Source organism: Sceloporus occidentalis, unplaced genomic scaffold, assembly GCF_023333645.1.
Source record: "Sceloporus occidentalis isolate IW3139 unplaced genomic scaffold, rSceOcc1.0.p SCAF_3, whole genome shotgun sequence".
Classification (NCBI taxonomy): domain Eukaryota; kingdom Metazoa; phylum Chordata; class Lepidosauria; order Squamata; family Phrynosomatidae; genus Sceloporus; species Sceloporus occidentalis.
In genome coordinates, this window is record NW_028316983.1 from 204955268 (window position 1) to 204977505 (window position 22238).

General features: G+C 38.8%; 1 protein-coding gene across 1 annotated transcript; it reads left to right on the forward strand.

Annotated features, from left to right (window-relative positions):
* The first annotated feature begins 4795 nt into the window (after positions 1–4795).
* LOC149317375 (dnaJ homolog subfamily C member 5-like) lies at positions 4796–20469 on the forward strand. Its single transcript, XM_089518892.1, has 4 exons — positions 4796–4902; positions 12047–12260; positions 15588–15759; positions 19975–20469. The coding sequence occupies exons 1-4, from the start codon at positions 4796–4798 to the stop codon at positions 20067–20069; spliced, it is 588 nt and encodes a 195-aa protein (XP_089375018.1). The 3' UTR covers positions 20070–20469.
* Positions 20470–22238: the final 1769 nt, after the last annotated feature.

Below are 22238 nucleotides of genomic sequence, written 5' to 3' on the forward strand. Positions count from 1 at the left end.
ACTCAGGAGCAAATTGCATTGTAGCCAACGGGGCTAACTCCCTTGTATTTAGAATAGCAGTCTCAGGCCTGGAAACAGATCACCTGAAAAGGGCGGCCTGCCGGCAGCCTTTTTTCCTCCAGAGGGAAGCCGCAGCTGCCAAACCACATGGCTTCCCTGCGGAGGAAAAAGAACCCAAGGAAAGCAGGTTCTTTTTAAGCCGCAAGGGTGGCATAACAAGTGCGCCACTGGCGCACTCATTAAGTAATCGCCACACAGCAATGTGCAGATGCCACACGGCGCTTACGTAACAATGGTGGTGCCCGTGTACACAGGGCACCACCATTGTTATGCTGCCTGTATGTTCTAGGGTTAGGGACCATTCGGTTGCCGCACAGTCCCTAACCCTAGAATCGCCGCTGGTATGCCACTTTATGGCGGTATGTAATGCGCCTCAATTAACAACCTAGAAAGCTTATTGCATGAAATCTTCCACTGGCTTCAATAACTCAGATTTGACTTTAAAAACAGCAAAAAACTCAAAGAAACAAAGTATCCTACAATGTAACTGCCTAATTTATAAAGAATTGCTTAAAGATAGTAATGAGTAGTGAAGTCCTTGAAAGTTGCTTTTTATTGGGCTCTTTTCTTTGTATAGAGCCTGTCCCCTTTGATGTTGTTGGGTGCAACACTAGTCCCCATGTTGCTATCATGTGAAACATGTTCCAGACATACAATTCTTAATTAATAATATGCAACACAGCCAGCAACTTAATTATTAAGAGACCTGAGGTGACCCTCAGTCTTAACGGCAGGGCAAAACCAACGTTCAATTCCCTTAATGGGAAGTGTCCCCTTGTGTTCTCTTGCGACGTTTATTTCCTTTGAGTAAAGTCAATATAAATAAACCATGCAGAAAGATATATTCATATATTTATTATAATAACACAGTTGCAAAAAGACATAATTAATATAAAACAATGTTAGATTTCCCACTGGAGGTGAAATGGTTGTTCCAACAGTTATTAGTTTAATGTGAGCCTCGTGTAACATTTATTGGTTTAGGAAGATGGGGGTGGATAGTGTATCATCATGGTTTACTATTTGAATGTAATAAGGAAATGGCAGTCCTTACAATATGAAACTCTAGCAAAACATGGCCCAGTAAATAATGTATGAATTGGTGCAGTGTATTGTTTCCAGTTGAGCAGTCAGGAGAGAAAGGCTTAGCACCGGTTTTATTTAAAATTGAGTTCTTAGTATAGACAGATTTCCATGTGCAAAAGAAAGAAATTAAACAACTCCATGATTTATTATACTTCTACAGCTTTTGGTTTGGGTGCAAGAATTCCAGAGCTTGTACAAGAACACATTTACAGTAATATGTTCCAGCATCCAAGGCTATTGTACTAGATTTCCCCTCCCTGCACTCAGTGTTAGGAGTGCTTCCTTCTGTCTCCAGGCAGGGAGAGAAATCATGGTACAAGTGGAACCAGAGGCAGAAATAATTTGAATTTTGTATATAAAGCACTTTCAGGCTTTTAACCTTGGGCACACACTCCTAACTGATGTCAATGCTGTTTGCTTGAGCACAAAGGTGTATGTATGTGTGGCACCTGAGCAACTTTGATGCAACAAAAAGCCTGAAGTGATGTGAAGACAGATGGTAGGTCTCCCATTTTGTACTATTTAGACCAAGGTAGGGAATAATGCATTTGCATTGCAACAATGGTGCTGTACAGACCGGCGCAAAGCCTGCACACATACTAGGGTTGCCTCGGGGCGTCCTTTCCTTTCTACATGGGCGCCGCCATTGCGACGTCATGGCCGCGCCGCCTCCAAATGGGGCAGCGTGGACGTGACGTCTTGGCACCGCTGAAGGGCGCTTGTGGCGCCCTTTCAGCAGCGCCAGAAGGAGCTCCGTTTCGGAGATCCTTTGGCCGTGAGTATCGCTGGTGCAGCCTTTAAACGGCCGCGCCAGTGATACAAAGAGAAAGGGGCCGAGCAGCCCCTTTCCCCACCACTGTCGGGGTTTCCTTGGGGCTTGAAGTCCCAAGGACACCCCTTTCCAGGCTGCGGGGAAGTGGCCTTTTGTCACTTCACTGCAGCCTGGAAAAGTGGCGGATTGGGGCCTCAGGGCTGCCGCTGTGGCAGCTGAGGCCCCGATTCATCAGGGAAAGAGGCGGGTGCAGGCCACCCCAAAGGGGCGGTCTGTATCCCACCTCTGTTACCCAAATCAAAGTGGGGGATTGGAAGGTCCCCACCACCTATCTCTATGGTGTTTTAAATGTTGGGGAAATTAGCTTTGGGAAAGGGTGTGTAACCTTTAGAATGGATTGCACCTGTATATGCCAGTAATAACTGAGGAGAACTCCAGGTTTAGGTGAATTATTGGTTTTTATTTCAATGCAGAGTGCAGTCACACACACACACAATACCAATTTACACAGAAACAGCAACCAGAGCTAACCAAAAAGGAAACATGAAAACTGGATAACAGGACTTGAAGGGGGGTGGGGGTGGGGGTTATACTTACCTGTCCAAAAAGCAGAGTACAGGAAGCTAGGAGAAGCATACAAAGTTTTCTTTTGCCTGGGCCTATTAGGAAGGAAGGGTGCATTCCTAGAGGTGAGATGAGTTCAGTTGGAAGTGAGTTAGATGGAGGAAGGGAGATGGAGGAAAGAGAGGTGATGCAAGGGAAAATGACAATAGAAGTGGAAGGGTGCAAGGAGCAAGAAAGTTAGGCATGATGGGGCAAGGTGCAACATAGGGAGATGTAGTGTCACAAGGCAAGGAGATGCAGCAGCGAAGTGTAAAGAACAAGCTTGAGATGAGTCCAGAAATAACAAGGATGAGGCAAGTTAGGAGCTTAGTAATGGAGGCAAGAAAACAGCAGTAGAGGTCCCACAGGAAGAGGAAAACAGTGCAATTCATTGCAATTCATTGTTCTTGTTCTCTGCTCCCTGAAAAGCCATGATGCTACCTGAAAGGGAAAAGAACCTGGGATAAGGCAACAGGAGAGCACAGATAGAAACTTAATGAGGTAGATGCTTGATGTGGATCTTCAGTATTGAGAAATGAATCCAAACATTCTGAAGAAAAGATAAAAACATTTTGACGAATTCATTACACATGTATTTGTCTTGGGAGTATGTTGTTGACATTTGAACTGTTTACTCACAGATATGCACTACTAAGTTAAATGTAGATGAGAAAAGAATACCATTTACCACTACAATGTAAACTCTACTGAGGGGATGGGAATAGCAGATACAAAAGTGAGGATGGAGGAAGGGCTTCTTGTGACATTTTCTTGGATCTGTAGCCTGCTGCCATTAATGAAAAACATATGACAATAAAACAAAACAATATAAAACAAATAGTAGCCTGATGAGAATATCATTGGAAGTGGCTGTGCATAGTGAAAATGTTAATACTGTTTTTCTTTTATTTGTAATGCACTATGAATGTACACGTCCACTCCCCTTTTATTCCCCACAATAATCCTGTAAGGTAAGTCTGTTGAGAGATATTGGTGGCCCACAGTAATATGGTTAGTTCAATAAATAAGTAGATATTTGTACTTGTCCCAGGTCCAGGTCCAATAGTCTGAACATATTCCCCAAGCTACAGAGTATTTATTTATTTATTTATTTATTTTGGAATATTTGCACAAACATAATGAGAACATTTATGTTTCATATATATCTTATATGCATTGACTTATACACTATAGACAACATTGTTAATAATTTTGTGCATGAAACTGTTTGTGTACATTGAACCATCAGAAAGCAAAGGTGTCACTATCTGAGCCATTCATGTGGACAGTTTTGGAATTTGGATTTCGGAATTATGGATAAGGGTGACTCAACCTGTATTCCCTTAAGTTTTAGTGTACAGTAGTCATCCATATTCACAGATATTTTTTTTATCCATGGATTCAAGCATCAACGATTTGAAAATGTTATTTAAAATATATAAATTCCAAAAGCAAACCCCAATTTTGCCATTTTATATAAGGAACACTATCTTACTATGCCATTGTATATAATGGGACGTGAGCATCCATGGATTTTGGTATCCGCGGTTGGTGGGGGGGGGGGGCCTGCAAACAAATCCCACCAGATACCAAGGGCCCACTGTATTTGAAGGTGTTTCTCTTAGCAGTAAAATAGCCATATCTCTCAAGTTCTAGGTTTATGTGACTTACGTGAATGAGGGCTAGAAATAATGTGTATATATAAGGATCAATCCTGATTTTAAAGTGTGAAACTATATAATGTGTGCATGTATGTACATGACAATTGCAATTCAGACTAAGGTGAGGGAACCTCCACTAAGAAGTTCTCAGACTTTACAGTCAGTAGTGGACTGGGTAGGTTTAACATTAATGAAATGTTCAGTTTGAAAAGCAGAAATTTAGCATAGCTTTGCCATCCACTTCCTTAAAGATGAAGGAATCAGGAAGTAGCAACGGACCACTGCAACAGTACATGGAGGGATGGGTAGGATTATAATTTCCACCCCATAGCAACAGAACTAGCTGGTAACCAAGGGTGGAGCAACAGCTGCCACAGAATAGTTTAAAACCAGGCAGTTATTTGTATTGCAGAACACATGTAGGAAAACTGGTAGTTCCCCACATGAAATACAAATTTGTATTTCACCATTGTGAAGTAGCAAGAAAAAGAATATAAGGGTTATTGGAGTCTTTCAAAGTTTCTCTGGTTTTTTGTGAAATTTAACATTAAGAAACATTACTCCCTTGGGTTCCTTTCTTGCACAATAGAGTTCTCGGAAATGCTTTGATAAGATGGCTGAACCAAGGCAGCGTGCTTTATCTACATCCGGAGAAGCACTCTATGAACTTCTGGGTCTTGAGAAGGGGTCGTCCCATGATGAAATCAAGAAATGCTACAGGTATTTGTGAAACTTCTAGTCTAACACATTTTCTAAGCATATCACTACCACATTCTGTCATTCACACATGCCATTGTATTCAGTCGCCATCCATAATTTTACATATATATCTTTTTAAAAATCTCTTTCACTAACAGACACTTCCAAAGTTTCCAAACTATGCCATTCTGTGGTTCTTCAGATGTTTCTGGATGTCAGCTCCCATAATTTATCAAGATTCATTTTGCAGGGGTCTTTTCTCACTACACGACTATATGAAAACCAAGGTGACTTTGGACAAGTCATACACTCCCAATTTCAGAAAACTCTTCAATAGGTCCTATAAGTCAGGAAAGTCTTGAAAGCACACAACAGCAGCAACAGCAACAATAAGGTTTACCTTAAGGTTGCTATAAGTCAGAAATGACTTGAAGGCACCCAACAACAAAATAATATAAATAATTATTATCACAGTATTAATGCTGATTTAGTAACATTTAGAAAATCAGTAACATTAGAAATCGTATTGCTTATGTTTTAGGAAGAAAATAATATAAATAATGATAATCATAGCAACAATGCTAATTATATCTTCCCATATCCTTCTACATAATTTATTTCTATTTGTTTCCCAGCAAGGAGATTTACAAGAAGGAAACAGAATGCACTTGTGGGTGCACATGCACACCATGTGTGTTGTAATCTGTTCAACCCATAAAAACCCTTGTACCAATTTACGCCAATTATATGCTGTAAAGCATCCCATAACTTGCTGAAAACTGGTCTCTTACAGCATATTTGGAAGTTACCCCCTCATGTTTTTTACCTTATAGATTAGTACAGCTGTCTTGTTGACGGAAAAAGCTTTCTAAAAATGGGGCATGTGTGTTGTGTGTCTTCAAGTCATTTCTGATTTATGGTGACCCTAAGGCAAATCTGTCGTGGGTTTTCTTAGCAGGACATGTTCAGTGGAGGTTTGCCATTGTTTCCTCCTGAAGCTAAGAGAGTATGACTTGCCCAGTGGGTTTTCATGGCCAAGCTGGGAATCGAACCTTGATCTCCAAAGTTGTAGTCCAATGCTCAAACCACTATGGCACACTGGTACTGCCAGTTAAATTTATAGTTGACATTGGTGACCATGGTTATATTATCTTTCTATTGTTTTTCACACTGGGTGGGAGGAAAAAACACACTAAAATTTCTCCAGTCTCTGGAGCGGAGAGTCATTATGAAAGAACGAAAAGTGAGCTGAGTTTTATTTTGCATTGTACATGAATAGTGATGAGTTATATAGCAGTCTATGGTAAAACTGACAGTGGTGTTTTATCCATCTTTATTAGCAATTACAGATTAAAAACAGAGGCTGCTTCTAAATAAAGTGGAAATATCAGAGGGATTTACACTTAATAGAATAGTTGTAAATACTTGCAAGACAAAATGATGAGTCAGACCCTTGAATTTCATTTAATTGATCCTGTAACTTATGCTAATTTGCTTGTGGCTGAACTAACCAGTTGGCAATGTGCTATAATAATCCTTCAGTACCTGACTTCAAATTTCCTATTGTTATTAGTTAGCACGATACTTGCCAAAACACCAGCACCTATGTTATTTAAATGTCATAAACACAGCACTGCTACAGGTTTCCAATTAAACACCAATTTATTAGTGAAAAAAAGAATTAGCATCAGAGCTTAGAAAAGTTACTTTTTGAACCACACTTTGGGGAATCCAAAAATGTAACGCTCCAAGTTTGTAATAGTATTATTTCAATTAACAATGTTGTTACCCTTGGGTTACATTAGATCACTAGGGCACATTCATGTATGTGGGTACACGTCTGTTTATTTACATATCCCATTGACACAATTAGGGTTTGGTAAGGAGAAATGGTTGTTGAATTGCCAAATATTGAGCTGAAATCTCTGCCACAATTAAACACATCTGATAGCTGCTGTGAAAGCTATAGGGATGCTGTTTCACTCCCTGATTTTGCCTGTTAAAGTGAGTAACATAACTGCTACATTCCCAGTTCTAGCTTCCTGCGAATGAGCAGTGTGTTGTTATACAGACTGTTCTTCCCACACTTGCCTTCTCCTCTTGATAATGTGAGCCACTAAACTAATGAGGAATCAAATGCTCACCATGTTGTCTGATACGGATCATGGCTTATTGGTCCCATAGAAAATAGGATTTGGAAACTGGGAACAAACTTTGTTTTGAGGTGACTGATAGAAACAGATATAAACCAAGTTACTCAATACAGAAGATATTGTAAACCAAGACAATGTAAACCAAGAGTGGGAAATCTGCTGCCATCCATTATCTTTTGCACTAAAACTCCCATCTTAGTAGCAATATCAAGTACATTTATATACAGTCTGTCAGTGCACTTAAGTATTCCCTAAACAGTTTACAGTGTGTAAGCTAATTGCCCCCAGCAAGCTGGGTACTAACCTATAGAAGGATGCAAGACTGAGTTGACCCTGGAGTCCTGGGATCGAACTCACAACCATGTGGCTGTGTATGGCTGCAATATTGGCATTTAACCACTGCACCACCAGGGCTCCCTATCCAACATGGCCTGAGACGTAATGAAAGCTTCAGTCCAACAGCATTGGGCAGACACATATTCCATATCCTTGATGTTAGTTCTAGTTTAGTGGTTCACATTAGCTGAAGGAGTTAAGTGGCAGGAAGCAGGCTGATATTAGTCAAAGGCACTTCCAAATATTTCTATTTGGGATTGCGGGCTAAACCCCCTTTTGCCCCCTTCTTCATGATAGAGCTGCACCATACACATCACCTGAAACATGGGACTACATATTTATTAAAACATGTTGTCTGTAGAGGTGAAGAAAATGTCCTGTTCTGTTGATACAGGCTGTATCTGCACTGCAGAAATAATGCAGTTTGACACCACTTTAATTGCCAAGGCTCAATGCTACAGAATTCTGGGATTTGTAGTTTGTTGTGGCACCAGAGCTCTCTGACAGAGAAGGATAAATAGCTTGCAAAACTACAAATCCCAGAATTCTGTAACATTGGGCCATGGCAGTTAAAACAGTATCAAACTGCAGGTACAGCCACTGTTTCTCTGATATCCATATTGCAAAGATGATGGCTATCCACCCATTTTAAAGTTCTGGTTATTCTAACAATCCCACTAAATATTGTTTGTGGTGCAAAGTAAACAGAGAATAGAGTTGTGGGAACCTCTTTCCATCTCCTTTGGGACTAAATGTTTGTAAGGGTCAGGTGAGACAAGCAATCTTTTGATTCCTTAAAACATGAAAAGAGAAGAATGGCAAGTTTGGTTGGTGCCAGGTAATCACAGCTCACTGAATTGTGTGAAGGGGGGGGGTGCATGGAAGAGGAAGAATACAAAACAGACGTTTGTCTCTAATAGAAGGCAGATAGGAGAAAGATGGTATATAGAGATAAGACAGAAGTGAGATGGAGAAAGATTAGAGATAAAGAAATGCTGTAATAGTGATAGGACAGTCAGCCAGAGATAAGAATAGAGTAGGGTTTGGGGGAGCTGCTCATGATTAAATAGTTCAGGGGTTTACAAGTGATCTAAATGTTTTTAATAAACTTCTACTTGTTTATTCTTTTTTATAACTGTGCCTGGCTGTTCCTATTAATTTTTGATTGCCTGCTTGTACTTACCACAGTGAACCCACAGAACAACACATTCACTGGTGCACATAGCCTAAATAACAAATCCAGGAAGGGGCAAGGGGGCAAGGTGAGTGACAGGAGCCCAAAGAAGTTACTCATGGGCCTGTCTGGAGAGGGGATCCATCACAGGAATCCAGTGCAGTACTAATAGTTTGGTTTAATATTAATATCTAGATAACAGATGAATCCATTGCTTAATTAAGCAGTCTAAATTTTCCCATAGGTTTCAGTGAGTATTGCTAGGTAATTTGCCCAGCTTGTCTATGGGCGTATTGGCATAGTATTTATTAAAATTATTATTCTAAAATGTTCTTCTAGAATGGGAGTGGGGAAGTGCAGCCCTAATGTCACTGGATTGCATCTCCTATCAGGCCTAGTCAACACTGTCAGTGATGAAGAAAGCTGGAAGTTGCAGTTGCAGCAATATCTGGAAGGCTACACTTTGCCCACCCCATTAGGACAAGAGCCTGTTTCATAAAAACAGTCTTGAGAGTACAGTACTCTGTCAAGCATTGGTATTGCCACTGGAGGGCATTGTTCAATTATCTTTTAGAAGTTACATGGTCAAATGTAGAATAGCCTTCTAAATTACTTTCTTTAAGTAACAATAGTACAACAAATGTTATCACTTAAGCCTTTTTAAAAAACAGTCCTTTGTTTTCCTTGTGGGTTCCAATTATCTGTAAATATATGTACCCTTTGCATACAGGTTAGACAACCATATTTCTTTATTTGATTAGGGAAAGGTCCAAAGAAGCATGACCTTGGGACTGTCAGCTTCATGCATGCATTCCAACAATAGCAGTACTTTTCTTCTTTTACAATACATTTTCTGACCAATTCCTTATACCAGATTTTTACTGTCGTTTCTCCCCAAGTATCTTCTATCTTTCAACTCCCTTTACTCACAATCCACCCAAATCTGTTCATATATTTAGAGTTGTAACACTTTTTGGGGAGGAAAAAGTGCTATTAGAACACAATGGCTGGAATCCTTTTGGTGACATGCACAAGTCTCTGTATGTCTTTTTAACTTTGTTGCATGGTATCCTATACTATGAAGGAGGTACAGGATACCCTTACACATGTGCAGACTATCTCTCAGTTGCTAGAGTATGTTCCCATGTCCATTTATTGCCTTTGGTCTCACCTCTGAGAAAGAGAGAAACAGCCAGGCACAGCTCCATCCATGCCTTGTTCCCAGTGACTGGCAAGAGCCCTACTTTTTCCATGTTCGCACTTCCTTTGCTGTAGCCTCAGAGGAATAGAAGAGCAGAAAGCACCTGTTAGGTTTAATCTCCTCCCCTGATGCCATTCCATTTTCCTTGTGTGTTCTGTCTTATTTAGATTGCAAGGCGAAGAGCAGAGGGCTGTCATATTAACATCTGTAAATAATTCTAAGAGCTTTTTTGTGGGCTTTTTGGGCTACGTTGCCATGTTCTAGAAGAGTTTATTCCTAACGTTTCACCAGCATCTGTGATTTCTGGGAACTTTTTTTGGCTAAGGATGGTTAATAAATGCACGAAATAAATAAGTAAATGGGGGGGGGGGGGTCCCAACAGGCACAGTAAAGACATCATCCTCCCTGACCTCTCAAGGAAACCCTTCCCTCCCCATTTGCTAAAGGGATGTGTAGGTGAGCTCCAGGAGATGACAAGTAGGCTGAATGTGGGAGGTGGGAAAGAGATTGGCTCTGTCAAGCTGATGTATGATCTTGTTTCAGCCTATTGGGTTTCATTTTATTCTAACATTTATCTATTCCAAGAAAGGGCAGCTAAACCAGAGGAAGTTGTATCTGGTCAGATTCAGGAAGTCTTCCATATGAATGTTTACATGGGCCTTCAGAATGAATATGTTACACAGAACAGCAAAACCAAAAAGCAAAATAAACTCATGGTGTCTCATCCCTTTTCCAGTGTTAACTACTAATATTTTGTTAAAAGATGGCAAGAAGTCTGATTTTTGTCAAAAGCAGGCAGATGGTTTTTTGTTCCAGTTTAAACCCCCCCCCCCACACACACACATTTCTTTCTGCAAGACAATGAGATTTTATTTTGTCTATCTCTGAGAGATTGTGGTGCATTTTGAGAGGGTTTTGCACATTTTAATGCAAATTTTTCAAAAATGAAAAATGTGATAACTTCTCTTGTTGTATGGACAATGTGCAGCTTTGACTTTTGCAGACTTGATTATTTGCAGATTTGATTAATATGCTCTGTCTCTAGGAATCTCTAGGTCCCTCAGAGAAATTCTGCTGGAAGTTGACCATAGAGTTGAGAAAACAATTCTCAAGGCATTTGTAGGTCCTGCAACATGATTCTTTGGTCTTGTGCTCCTAACCCCAGCGAATGTGAAAGAAGTGTAGTATCATTGGATGGGTTTTGGGGGTTTCTGAGTGTGTGCGCACAGCTTTCAAAATTATATCTTACATAAAATGTAAGAAATGTAATGAAAGCCCTGGTTGATCTCTTGGTCTCAAGCTAGAGATGAGATGTCTTATGGGAGTTGGTAAATGTTTGACAATTTTTTGTTTTGTTTTCTATGATGACAATGATATAGTCTCTGCCAACTCAAATCGAAGCAAAAACAAACTTTTAAATAATCCCTAATTGTGTATTTTTTATGCTGGTAAAAACTAAGGTGGTTCTTTCTTTACTACTACAAGTAACAATGTAACATTTAACACATTCCTTTGGTAAGGTAAGGAAAGCATAGTAATGTTACTTATGCAAATAATCATAATGATCAGTATCATTTTGGGATTTTCCATTGCCTTTACCCATTATTTTATCTCATTACTTTGGAGAAGCTATGTCCTCTGCCATGTATTTATATGTTTATTTTATACCCGTCTTTTAATCAAAGGAAAGGAGAACAATTTCTGGCTGATTCAGAAGCTACAAAAGCTAGGTTTTCATAGTTTTAAAAAAGTATGTTGTCAGTATACATGGTTGGAGAAAATGTAAAACAAATCAATATAAAGTATTCTCTTTAAAAAGGAACATATACTGCTAGCATCACGTGAACATGGTCAGAAATCAAAATCTGTGATAGACTTTGTAATTAAACACTGAGCTTTTCTTTTTAAACAAGCAAGTACTGAAAATAATTTCAGGTTTTAACCAAACAAAATTGCCTTCTACTGCCTCACACAATATCTGTCTTGCCAAGCAGAATTTTGCATTAAAAGAAATGGTGTGAGATTTGGTGAGAACTTAAAATACACATGCCAGTAAAGCATCAAAGTAGCACCATTTATTGTTTGATCATGGAATCATAACTAAACAGACCTTTATACGCATAGTCTTCAAACATAATGTAATTATTCATGCAAAATCTACATCAGCTCGACTTCTTTTTTGTTTTTGTTTTCTCCATTAGTCCAAAACTAAGTTATGCAGTCTTCACACACTGCTCAGGAAATAAATAGCTCTATTGTTATCTAATCACTGTGTTCCTTATCTTTTGTTGCCCGTTTAAGAAAGTTGGCTTTGAAATATCATCCTGACAAGAACCCCGATAACCCAGAGGCTGCAGAAAAATTTAAAGAAATCAATAATGCTCATGCAATACTAACTGATGTTTCCAAAAGAAACATTTATGACCAGTATGGATCACTAGGATTGTATATCGCTGAACAATTTGGTGAAGAAAACGTCAATACATACTTTATGCTTTCTAGCTGGTGGGCAAAGGTAAGTACTTAAATAAGTGGACTATCCTCTTTCACTTTTTGACTGAGAGAAACAGCCATTGGTTTGCAATCTTGTTCTGTCTTGCTATTGCATCTTTCACAGAACCTGCAGAGTTCTAGGTAACTCAGTGTTGAACCGGTTTCAGTATCTAGAAGAGCTTTGCTCAACTCGCCAACTTATCTCAACTGCTTCAACAAATACAGCACAATAATAATGATGCACGCCTTCAGGAAAGTGCTTATTAACGGATGTTTCTTTGTCCCTTTCATTTACTAATTAAGTATGCTGTATGCCACTTTTATCGCCTCAAGTCATTAATTATATCTGAAGCTAGAGCTCCAGGTTAATTTTGACTTTCTTTTCAGTAATGACTAAATGAAAATGACTCATTGCTCAAAGTGAAACGTCCTCTTGGTGTGACAACCAGCTAATCAGTTATTGCAGTACAAACTTAGCCCTCTTCTGGGCTATATATGGCATAGCGTATGCGTAAGCAATAGTAATGCATAACACCATGTACCTTTATGGCACACCTTGGGTGCCTTGTGAAGGAGCTGGGAAGAGAAAATGGAAGATAGTAGGAGGAGGACACTGAAGGAGGAGCAGAATAGTTCAGGCTGAACTGGGAGAATGGTTCTTGCAATTCTGATGGCATTAGATGTCTTACTCATTTGTTTTGTTATGTAATCATAAAGGTTTGGCATTTGTCAGTGCACATATCACAAATGTTAACATTTCAATCAGCGTGACCAAATGTATTAGGCCTCAGGCATAAAAAAAAAATGTGCCAGATCTCACACCTAATGTGCTATTCTCACTGCTATTTCTAGTTACTAAATCTTTGGACCAGAATAAATTGTTAGTTTAAATAGAACACAAACACACAAGACTTGCCATTTTTACACAGGAATTATATTTTGAGATGAAAATTGTGTAGTAATGTGTTTATATTATTATTATTATTATTATTATTATTATTATTAACCTTTATTTATAAAGTGCTGTCAATCCCATGAGTTATTCTCACAGTTTGGCTTTACCAGATGAATCTCAAGGTATCATTAGGAATTGTCTCTTTGTTTTTCATGATGGATATATGTATCTCTTTGTTTTTAATATCTAACAAATTCATATTTCTCCAACATAGAGATGAAGTGATGAGAAAGCTGTATTTGTTGAATTCTGCCTCCCATTTAGCTATTAAAGGGATAAAGCCTTTAGAAAAGAAACAGCTGTAAATATAATCATTTGTCATTGGAAACAGTTTTCTGTTTTTTACTGATTCCAGTAAAAATGCCATTGTAGTTGTTTTCTCCACAGTTCCATCATTTATTTTAGTATCAGAAGAGTACTTGTTTTCCATAGTGACCAACCACATGTTCCAGAAAGCAGGACACAGAAGCAGTAATTCTCCCCCTTCATCCAGGCAGGGACTCTGGAACTATTTTTAAGATGAGAGAGAACCTCAACATTAGCATGGAAGTTGGTATTAGTTTTGCTTACTTGCAGGGGAAGAGCAGATTACTTTCCCTATCCATTATCACTGAGACATCCTTAAATATGAACACTCTTACAAACACAATGGTTAATTAGAAGTGTCCTCTATGTGTTCAATGTATGGTAGCTTACTCTTAAGCAAGTCTTCATAGGATAGATTGCAGAATGCCTTTATTATTCCTGATCATTTAGTGTATGTCTCATTGATAAATCCCAAGGAGGTTTGAGTAGATAGGAGTCTGGGTGACCCAATTTTGCCAGATCATTTCAAGAAGGCTCAGCTACCCTTGCCTAGTCTCAATAGGTAACAATTCCTCACTGTCCTCCCTGTTCCAGGGTCCATGTCCTTGGTAATGGATATTAAAAGTGAATTATGCAATGAGTGAAGAAGTGCTAATCTACTACAGTGGACCCTTGTTATACGCTGGGGTTTGGCTCCAAGATCCCCCGTGTATAACAAAATCCGTGTATGCTCAAGTCCCATTAAATATAATGACATAGCAAAATTGTGTCCCTTATAAAAAATGGGAAATCAAGGTAAATTTATACTTTTTTGGAACATTTTCAAACCGTGTATGCTTGAATCTGTGTATAAAAAATCTGTGTATAAGAAGGGCCGACTGTACTAATCAGTTTTATTGGTTTAGATTCTCAATAATCAGTAATTTTAAGCCAAGATTCCTTATTAGTTATACAACTTTGGGCACAGTTCAAATTTAGCAAAGAACTTACAAGTGTTTTTTCCTTAAAATTATTTGCTTGACCATGTTGTCTACTACCATTTGCACAAGACTGGTTGTATAAAGTAACGTCTGGGTGCTAGGCTCCAGTGCACTGGCTTGTTCAACCAGACTTATTTTTGGGTAATTGCCTCTTACCAAAAGGCCTCTTATTTCTTGGTAATTCTCAAAACTTGCAAATGATTGCTTAAATATTTTGTTAACTAATTCTAGGAAGATTAACTGCAACTAACTTCTCAATATAGACACAATTTACTTTAGCCACCCTTTCCTCAATGAGCAAATTGGGTATGGAAATGAAGTAACAAGTCCAGTTTTAATGATGGATGGTCATTTGTGGACAAAGACATAGCTATTGGATATGGAAATGAGGTGGCAAGATCAGTTTGGCCTTGGAAACTAGCCTGTAGGTAGGAAGAATAAATGAGTGTAGGACACCCCCATGAAGATGGCGTCAGTGTTGAAATGTGTGTAGTAAGGCAGGAAGCCATTGTCCCTATTAGTCCATTGCTGAGGGACTGTAGTTCATGGATTCTAATTCTGCTGTTTCTCTTTCCAATCTACCTTTGTAGTTCTTTTCGTCAAGCCACTGTTCTGAGGTCTGAGACAGAATGCCCAGGGAGATTGAAATGTTCTGCCACCAGTTTTTGTGTACTCCCATTCCTAATGTCTGATTTATGTCCCTTTTCCCTCTGGCACAAGGACTGGACTATTTGCCCTATGTAGAGTTCTGATGGGCATTGATGACATAGTAAGGCATAAATCGCATTGGAGAATGAGCCCATGGGTGATGCCATTAGGTCTTGTGATGACGTATCCTGGATAAATGTGTGGGCAGTCCCACAGAAGTGGATTCCCAGATGTAGATCCACAGATGTGGATTCTAAGAGTTGCGATCTAAAAAGAGTAACATTTCCACACACTGATTGTCTTAGTCCCAGTCAGAATTCATTAATTCAGTAAGTCAGATTCATCTTTCTTTAAAAAACCAAGTAAGTTTGATTTTACCATGTGAAAGGGGGCTGTGGGCACTGGCTATCCTTTAACGTGACTCTGAATATTTCCTTGCTTCTTTTCTCCTTCCTTCTAGGCCCTGTTTGTTCTTTGTGGCCTTTTGACTGGCTGCTACTTTTGCTGCTGCCTGTGTTGCTGTTTCAACTGTTGCTGTGGAAAATGCAAGCCTAAAACACCAGAAGAAGAGCAAGAATTCTGCATGTCTCCTGAAGATCTGGAAGAGCAAATTAAGAGTGACATGGAAAGAGGTGTTTATTATTGTAGGGTAGCAGATGTACGGTTTAAGAAGGAGGGGGAAAAACTTGAAAAAGACTATTATTTTCTTAAATACATACCCTGGGGGTTCTACTCCAGCTCTTCAGCTCTGGTGTTGTTAATTTGAGAAAGGATACTAAATTGAAATAAGTGTTAATTGAATCCGTACCTGCTGCACAGGTTACTTAAGAGCTCAGCAGGTGGATGCTTGTTAATGTCACTATTAATCTGTGTGCCTTACCCTTTGCCCTATTTTCAAACTTAATTTTTAAGCAGAACTTGGAAAGTTACTTTTAAGACAAATGAATATAAAGACATGTTGAAGCCATCCTTAACCCAGCAGGTTTAGAGTAGCACCCCACCATATCTCACAGTTATGAATGGTTTCAGCACATCATATTATCTATTCATCTTAAAAATAATTATCCAAAGGCTGGCATTATGATGAGTTAATTCCAACAGGCCACTAGTTTTGTGAGTTTGACAATTTCACTACAGCCTGTAGTTCTCCTTTTTGTCTCTAGATAGGATCTCTGTGGAGTTTATCACATGGAAGGAATTTCTCTTAATTTCGAATGAAAAGAAAGTGGGGCCAGAATGCATTCATATGAAGTTGCTAGTTTAGCGAAATTACATGAATGCTCATTGCATTCAAACTGGCTCCCCATTGCCCAAAAATAGCATGCCATTGCCCGAATTTGCGTGTGGCAGTCTATCATGCAATAACGTGAAACCGCACGATTGCGCTCAGACTGACTTCCCATTACCCGAATGTGTGTGTAGTGGGTTATCACACAATAACGTTAAACCCCATGATTGCGTTCAGATTGCCATTGGATTATACTTCCAATTCCCCTTGTCTGATAAACTCCTATAATAGAAACTAGCAGATATTCAGCAACAGATGCTGCAACTCCTATCACTACTTTTTTTGTGCTTGAAAAGCTACACACCTGAGCCAATCAGCTTATCTGGCTGCTTCAGGTGAAGGACAAGATAATGCCTCCTCCCCTGCCCATATACAAAAGCTATCTGCAGTGGGATCTGAATTTCAATTGAACACTGGCAGTGGGATAGTGGCTACTACACCCTTGAGGCAGCAAGGAAATACAGAAGCCATGGGAAGTCTTGTGGCATGCACATGGCCATTTTCCAAAATGGAGAAAGCAACTGGAAAATTCAGGTTGTGTAGCCAGTAAGTTGCCCCGCTCCTGTATCCTGGCATCTGCTCATATTGCAGGCTGATGTTAGGAAGACCAAGGCCATCTCTTTATTTACCATCAAACATTGTTTTTATTCTGAGTTTCCTTGCCTACATACAAATCTGGATATTTCTTTCTGTCTGTGCACAAAGGCTATTCCATTTCTTATGGCAGGGATTGTTTGGAAGTAAAATAGAAGCCTTGGTAAAATATTTGCTTTTATTACTGAAATTCTCCTCATTTGTGCCTTTAACAAATGGATATCACAAAAATTTATCTGGGGCAGTGTATTGCAACTGCAGAAGTTCTGTGCTGGGGAAAAGCTATACCTGTGGAACTGGTGTATGTTCAGTGGCAGTCAAAGGTACATAGCCTTTATTCAGATAGAAACATTTAATAGGTAGCAGGACTAGGTCGCCATCAGATTTTCAGTAGCAATGATTCTGACATAGTAAATTTGGATCAGGGGACCCCATGCAGCTCTATTCAAATTCCAGGCTATTTGTACAAACATGATGGAAATTAGATTGTTTCATATTCTAGAAAATCAGATGTGTCAACCTCTTCTGCATCTGAACATGTAATAGCAAATGACCGCTCTGAGAAGGGAGGTGTCATTATAACTAAAACAGCAGTTGAAAGAAAATGAATTTTAACCACGACAAGCTGATGGTGGCTGAAACAATATACTTGATTGAAAGTTGTGAACCCTTTGCAACATGGAAAGAGAGCTGTCTCTTTACCATAGGATTGTTTCCTGGGAGTAGGGACTGGCCATCGCCTATTTGCATCCATGTTTAATGCATTTATGCAGAATTTAAATTGCCCAAAGATGAGACCAAACAAAAGCAGTCCAGGTGTCAATTTTATTTTCTAAGAAATTCAAACTTGAATGTCCTAGCAGACATTCAAGTTCATAACTTTCTGCAATCCCAGGAAGCACTTTCTCAGAATATGTTGGTATGTTCTCTGCTATGTGATGCTTCAACCTTCTTGTTCTGGATAGTTAAGGGAGTCAGAGCAGGAGTGACCAAAATGGCAGAGAGATCCCCAAAAAAGGGATCTGTGTTGTTTGATCTGAAAACAGCAGTTCTTAATCTTCTGCCAAAAAGCCCTCTCTAGCTATCACTATGAGCCAGTGTGGTATAGTGGTTTGAACTCATACTATGGACCTTATCGCACGGGAAAAACGTGCAATGTACCTCTGTCGGGATACAGTTGCTTACAGGATGCAGTCGGGAATTATTGCATTAAAAATGCTACCCATGCTGCTGGGCAACTGCATCCTGGGTCCCAACCATGTTCACCCAGCCAATTTGCAAACACATTGGCATCGGCAGCATTTTTAATGTGATAATTCCTGACTGCATCCCATAAGAGACTGTATCCTAGCAGGGGTAAGTCATGCCTTATTTGCCATGCAATAATCTCCTATGATTCTAGAGACCAAGTCCAAATTCCTGCTCAGTCATGGAAACCTACTGGATGACCTTGGAAAAGTCACTCAGTCTCAGAGGAAGGCAAAGACAAACCCCTCTGAGTCTGAACCAATCTTGTCAAGAAAGATTGGTTAACCTTAGGTTCACTAAAAGTCAGAAATGACTTGAAGGCACACAGCAACAACTACAAGAGGCATCACTATATAGGATGTCAAGATCCACTATTCCATTTTAAGGTGCTTGTCCATGTAGTAGTGACTCAACTATACTTCGTGGACCAGATTGATTAGCTCGACCCATTTCAACATGATTTCTTTCCTGTTTGTGGGATGGAAATGTCTTTGGCCACTCTGGAAAATGGTCTGTGTCAGGTAGTCTGCCTGCTGGACCCTGTTGGTTCTTAGTAGTTTTTCCCTAGCATCTACCACAGTATCTTTCTAGATCAGTGGTTCCATACTTGAAACTCCATATATCATTTAATTTAAATTCCCAAAAGCCACAGCCAGAATAACCAATGGTCAGGAATTTGAGAAGTTATAACCTGACAACATCTAGGTGGCTGTGTCTGGGAACTACTGTTCAAGATCATCTCACTATCATGGTATTTTGGAGCAGCATGTTATAGTAACTGTAGTACTTACTGAATGATAGATTACAGTCAATAAATACCTGCTTGGTCTTACAATGTTCAACAGGGATTTATCATATATATTGAACTGGTGTGGAAGGTCATTTAGAGCTTGGAAGCAGGCTGTAACCATGTGGTGAAGTATACGCAACTTTAAAACTCCTTGCCATTTTGTTTCAGGAAAGCGGTGGAGGTTCTGAACAGTTGCCTGAAGTCAGTAGTAGATTAAATGCAGTCTGGATGAAACAGAAGTACTCAATAGGATATCAGCCCATTATAGATGGTATTGTGTGTGCCTTGACAGATCAGGTCCAAAATTATAACCAAGAGAAGCTGATGGTAGCTGAAATGATATAGTACTTGACTGAAAATTGTGAACCCTTTGCAGGAGAGCTGTTTCTTTACTGTAGGATCATTTCCTGGAAGTAAGGACTGACCATTGCTAATTTGCTTCTCAAGTTTTATCTGGACAGATTCTAGAGCCCACACAGTGGCTAAGTGCACACATTTGCGCTCTGTACAGCATTTTTGGTAAGATCTTAGCACTGAACACTTGAATTGCTGATGGTATATACTGGCCTTCCTTAGCATTAAAAAAACGAGATAAGTGAGTTAAAACTCCATTGCACATTTGCTATAGCATAAGACACCAGGAACTAGTAGAATGGAAAATTGCTCCCAAATATTTATAAAATTTGACCTGTTCAATTGGCTGTCCATTGATTTGCCAGCAATGTTTACATTATTTAAGAGTGAAAACTAAAATTATTTAATTGCCAGCTGTTCAGTATTGCAACAGACATCCCGGGCTCTTAATGGACATCTCAAACCTACACAGAACAATGACAGAAGTACGTCATCATCTGCATAAAGTAGAATATATATATATATATATATATATATATATATATATATATCCTGTTCTTTTCTTTGTTTTAGATGGAGAAGCTCCCATTCTGCTTCAGCCAACAAATGCATCTGAGAAGACCCAGCTTATTGGAGATAGTCGTCGCAGCTATCACACAGATTCATAAACCAGTTATCGACAGATTCTTACAGAATGTCACCAAAAGAGTTTGGCGTTGTAAAGCACGATTAAAACATTTTCACACATGACACTAGGAAGAATCCTGTACTATATACATGCATGGGATTAAGTCCTATTGATCTCAGCTGACAGTGGGCCTACTTCTGAGAAAGCATGCATAGCATCACATTGTAAGAGCACATTTGAGATCTTCAGTCTATCTCTTTACTTGTATGTATGAATGTTGCTGAATATGAAGTGGGAAAGAGCCTTTTCAAAGAGACGGTGCTTTCTACCCAATATTGGTTTGATATTCATGTCAGAAATATCAAACATGGAAAAAACTTTTCTTGTGTCATCTGTGAAAATGTCTCTAGTTTTAATCCATAATTGCACTTCATTTACAGTTTAGGCAGTGATTATTTAGATGTAGTTCTTTCTTTAATACTAGGAATGTTATATATTAATAGACTCACTGACTTCATTTTCCATCACAGTATTGCAATCATATGGATCATAGTGTACATTTTCTTCCCCAGTTTATACTTTTACAGCAACCTCCTGAGATTCTTTTCATAATTATGAAAAATGACTCTTAGTCTTCCATTTGAGGAATATATATGTAAACCAAAATACAAGGATAAAGGGATATTTTGCCCAAAGAAAATATTTGCAAGATTCTGTCAGCTCCTTGGAAAAAGGACTAGACAGTTAATCAACAAATAAACAGATTTGCTTTCATGTCTGTTGGTACTATGATCAAAGCAGTGATTGATTATTCTTTGTAAGCTGAGATAGTTCCCAAAGAACAGTAAATGAAAGATAATTGTATCTGTCTTTATCAGTTGAAATTCCTGCTTCTGTACCCTAGTTTGGTGCATTTGTGTTATATTAATGCAGCAACACATTAATCTTTGGTGTACACAATGTTTCTTCACTACAAAATCAAGTGAAATTAGCAATTACAGATGAATAATAAGCCATTCCAGACACTTGAGGGATACATGGCAAACGGAAAGTGATAAAATTTGTACTTCCACACCTACACACATCTGTGCTCACAACAGCAGCTGTTTAGGTTGTTTACTTAAATATTTATAAGTTGAGTTATATGTACAAATAATATATCAGTATCTATTAATTTATGGATGACAACAATCCTATTACAATGGATAATGATAATGCTTCTCATTGGTTAGGAATTTCTTCCTTGACTCTGATAGCTATGGAAAGTGCATAGAAACAGCTTGTTGCAACCTGAATTTGTACAAAGATTATGAGAAACTCAGTACAGAGGTCTTCCCTGGAACATTCTTTTGTTCCAGAAAGCGAATTGAGCCATGTTCCTTCTTTATACAACATACATGAAGTATCTACACATCTGTATAACTGAGGACTGCTAGCTAATAATTATTTTACAGTAATAGATTATGCACATCCAAGGACAGTTTGCTGATGTGTCTTTGGAGTTGAACTGTGCATGCACAAAACAAAAAGCAGAGAAGGAAATTACCTCAGTTTATTAAGACAGGTGGAATCATGGCTATAGTCCTGTACACATATATCTAGGAATAAAGCCCAGTGAAGTTTGTGGGACTGACATCCAAATAAGCATGCACAACAATAAGCTGGAAATGTAATCATTTTGAGTACAAAAAATATAGTAATTTGTTTTTTCACAATATCACATTGAGAATAAATCTAGTAATAATGATGATAGAAGCACTCAGTTTTAATGAAAGTACTCATGTGTAAGACCTCAAGAACAGGGCACATTTTAAATATCCTAAATTCAATATTTAAATTGCAAGCCATTTGACAACATGTCAGTTATTTTTCATGTAGCTTGTGTGGAGCTGTTCATTGTGTGTGCAGAGTTATAAGACATATCAGGCAATTAGCAACAAACAAACTCTGCATCATTACAAATTTTAAATATGTTCACTACTTGGGAAAATTACTTTTTCAATTACAGCGTCCAAAATGCCCCCAGCCAGGATAACCATGCTATTTAGAAGATTCTAGGAACTGTACTCCATAAAGTTACCTTTCCCAAGTTATCTGTATTACATTGAATGCTTCTCATTTTACATATCACATTATATCCATAAGCTGTCTGTATTGCATTTGCAAGTATTTAGCATTTCTCTTCTGAATTTATTGCCCTACTAATTTC

What these genes read in the sequence shown, in the direction of transcription:
- LOC149317375 (XM_089518892.1), top strand. Translation starts at nt 4,796, where the DNA reads ATGGCTGAACCAAGGCAGCGTGCTTTATCTACATCCGGAGAAGCACTC. An exon ending in GAAATCAAGAAATGCTACAG is followed by an intron (nt 4,903 to 12,046) that starts GTATTTGTGAAA and finishes TGCCCGTTTAAG; the next exon opens with AAAGTTGGCTTTGAAATATC. An exon ending in TTTCTAGCTGGTGGGCAAAG is followed by an intron (nt 12,261 to 15,587) that starts GTAAGTACTTAA and finishes CCTTCCTTCTAG; the next exon opens with GCCCTGTTTGTTCTTTGTGG.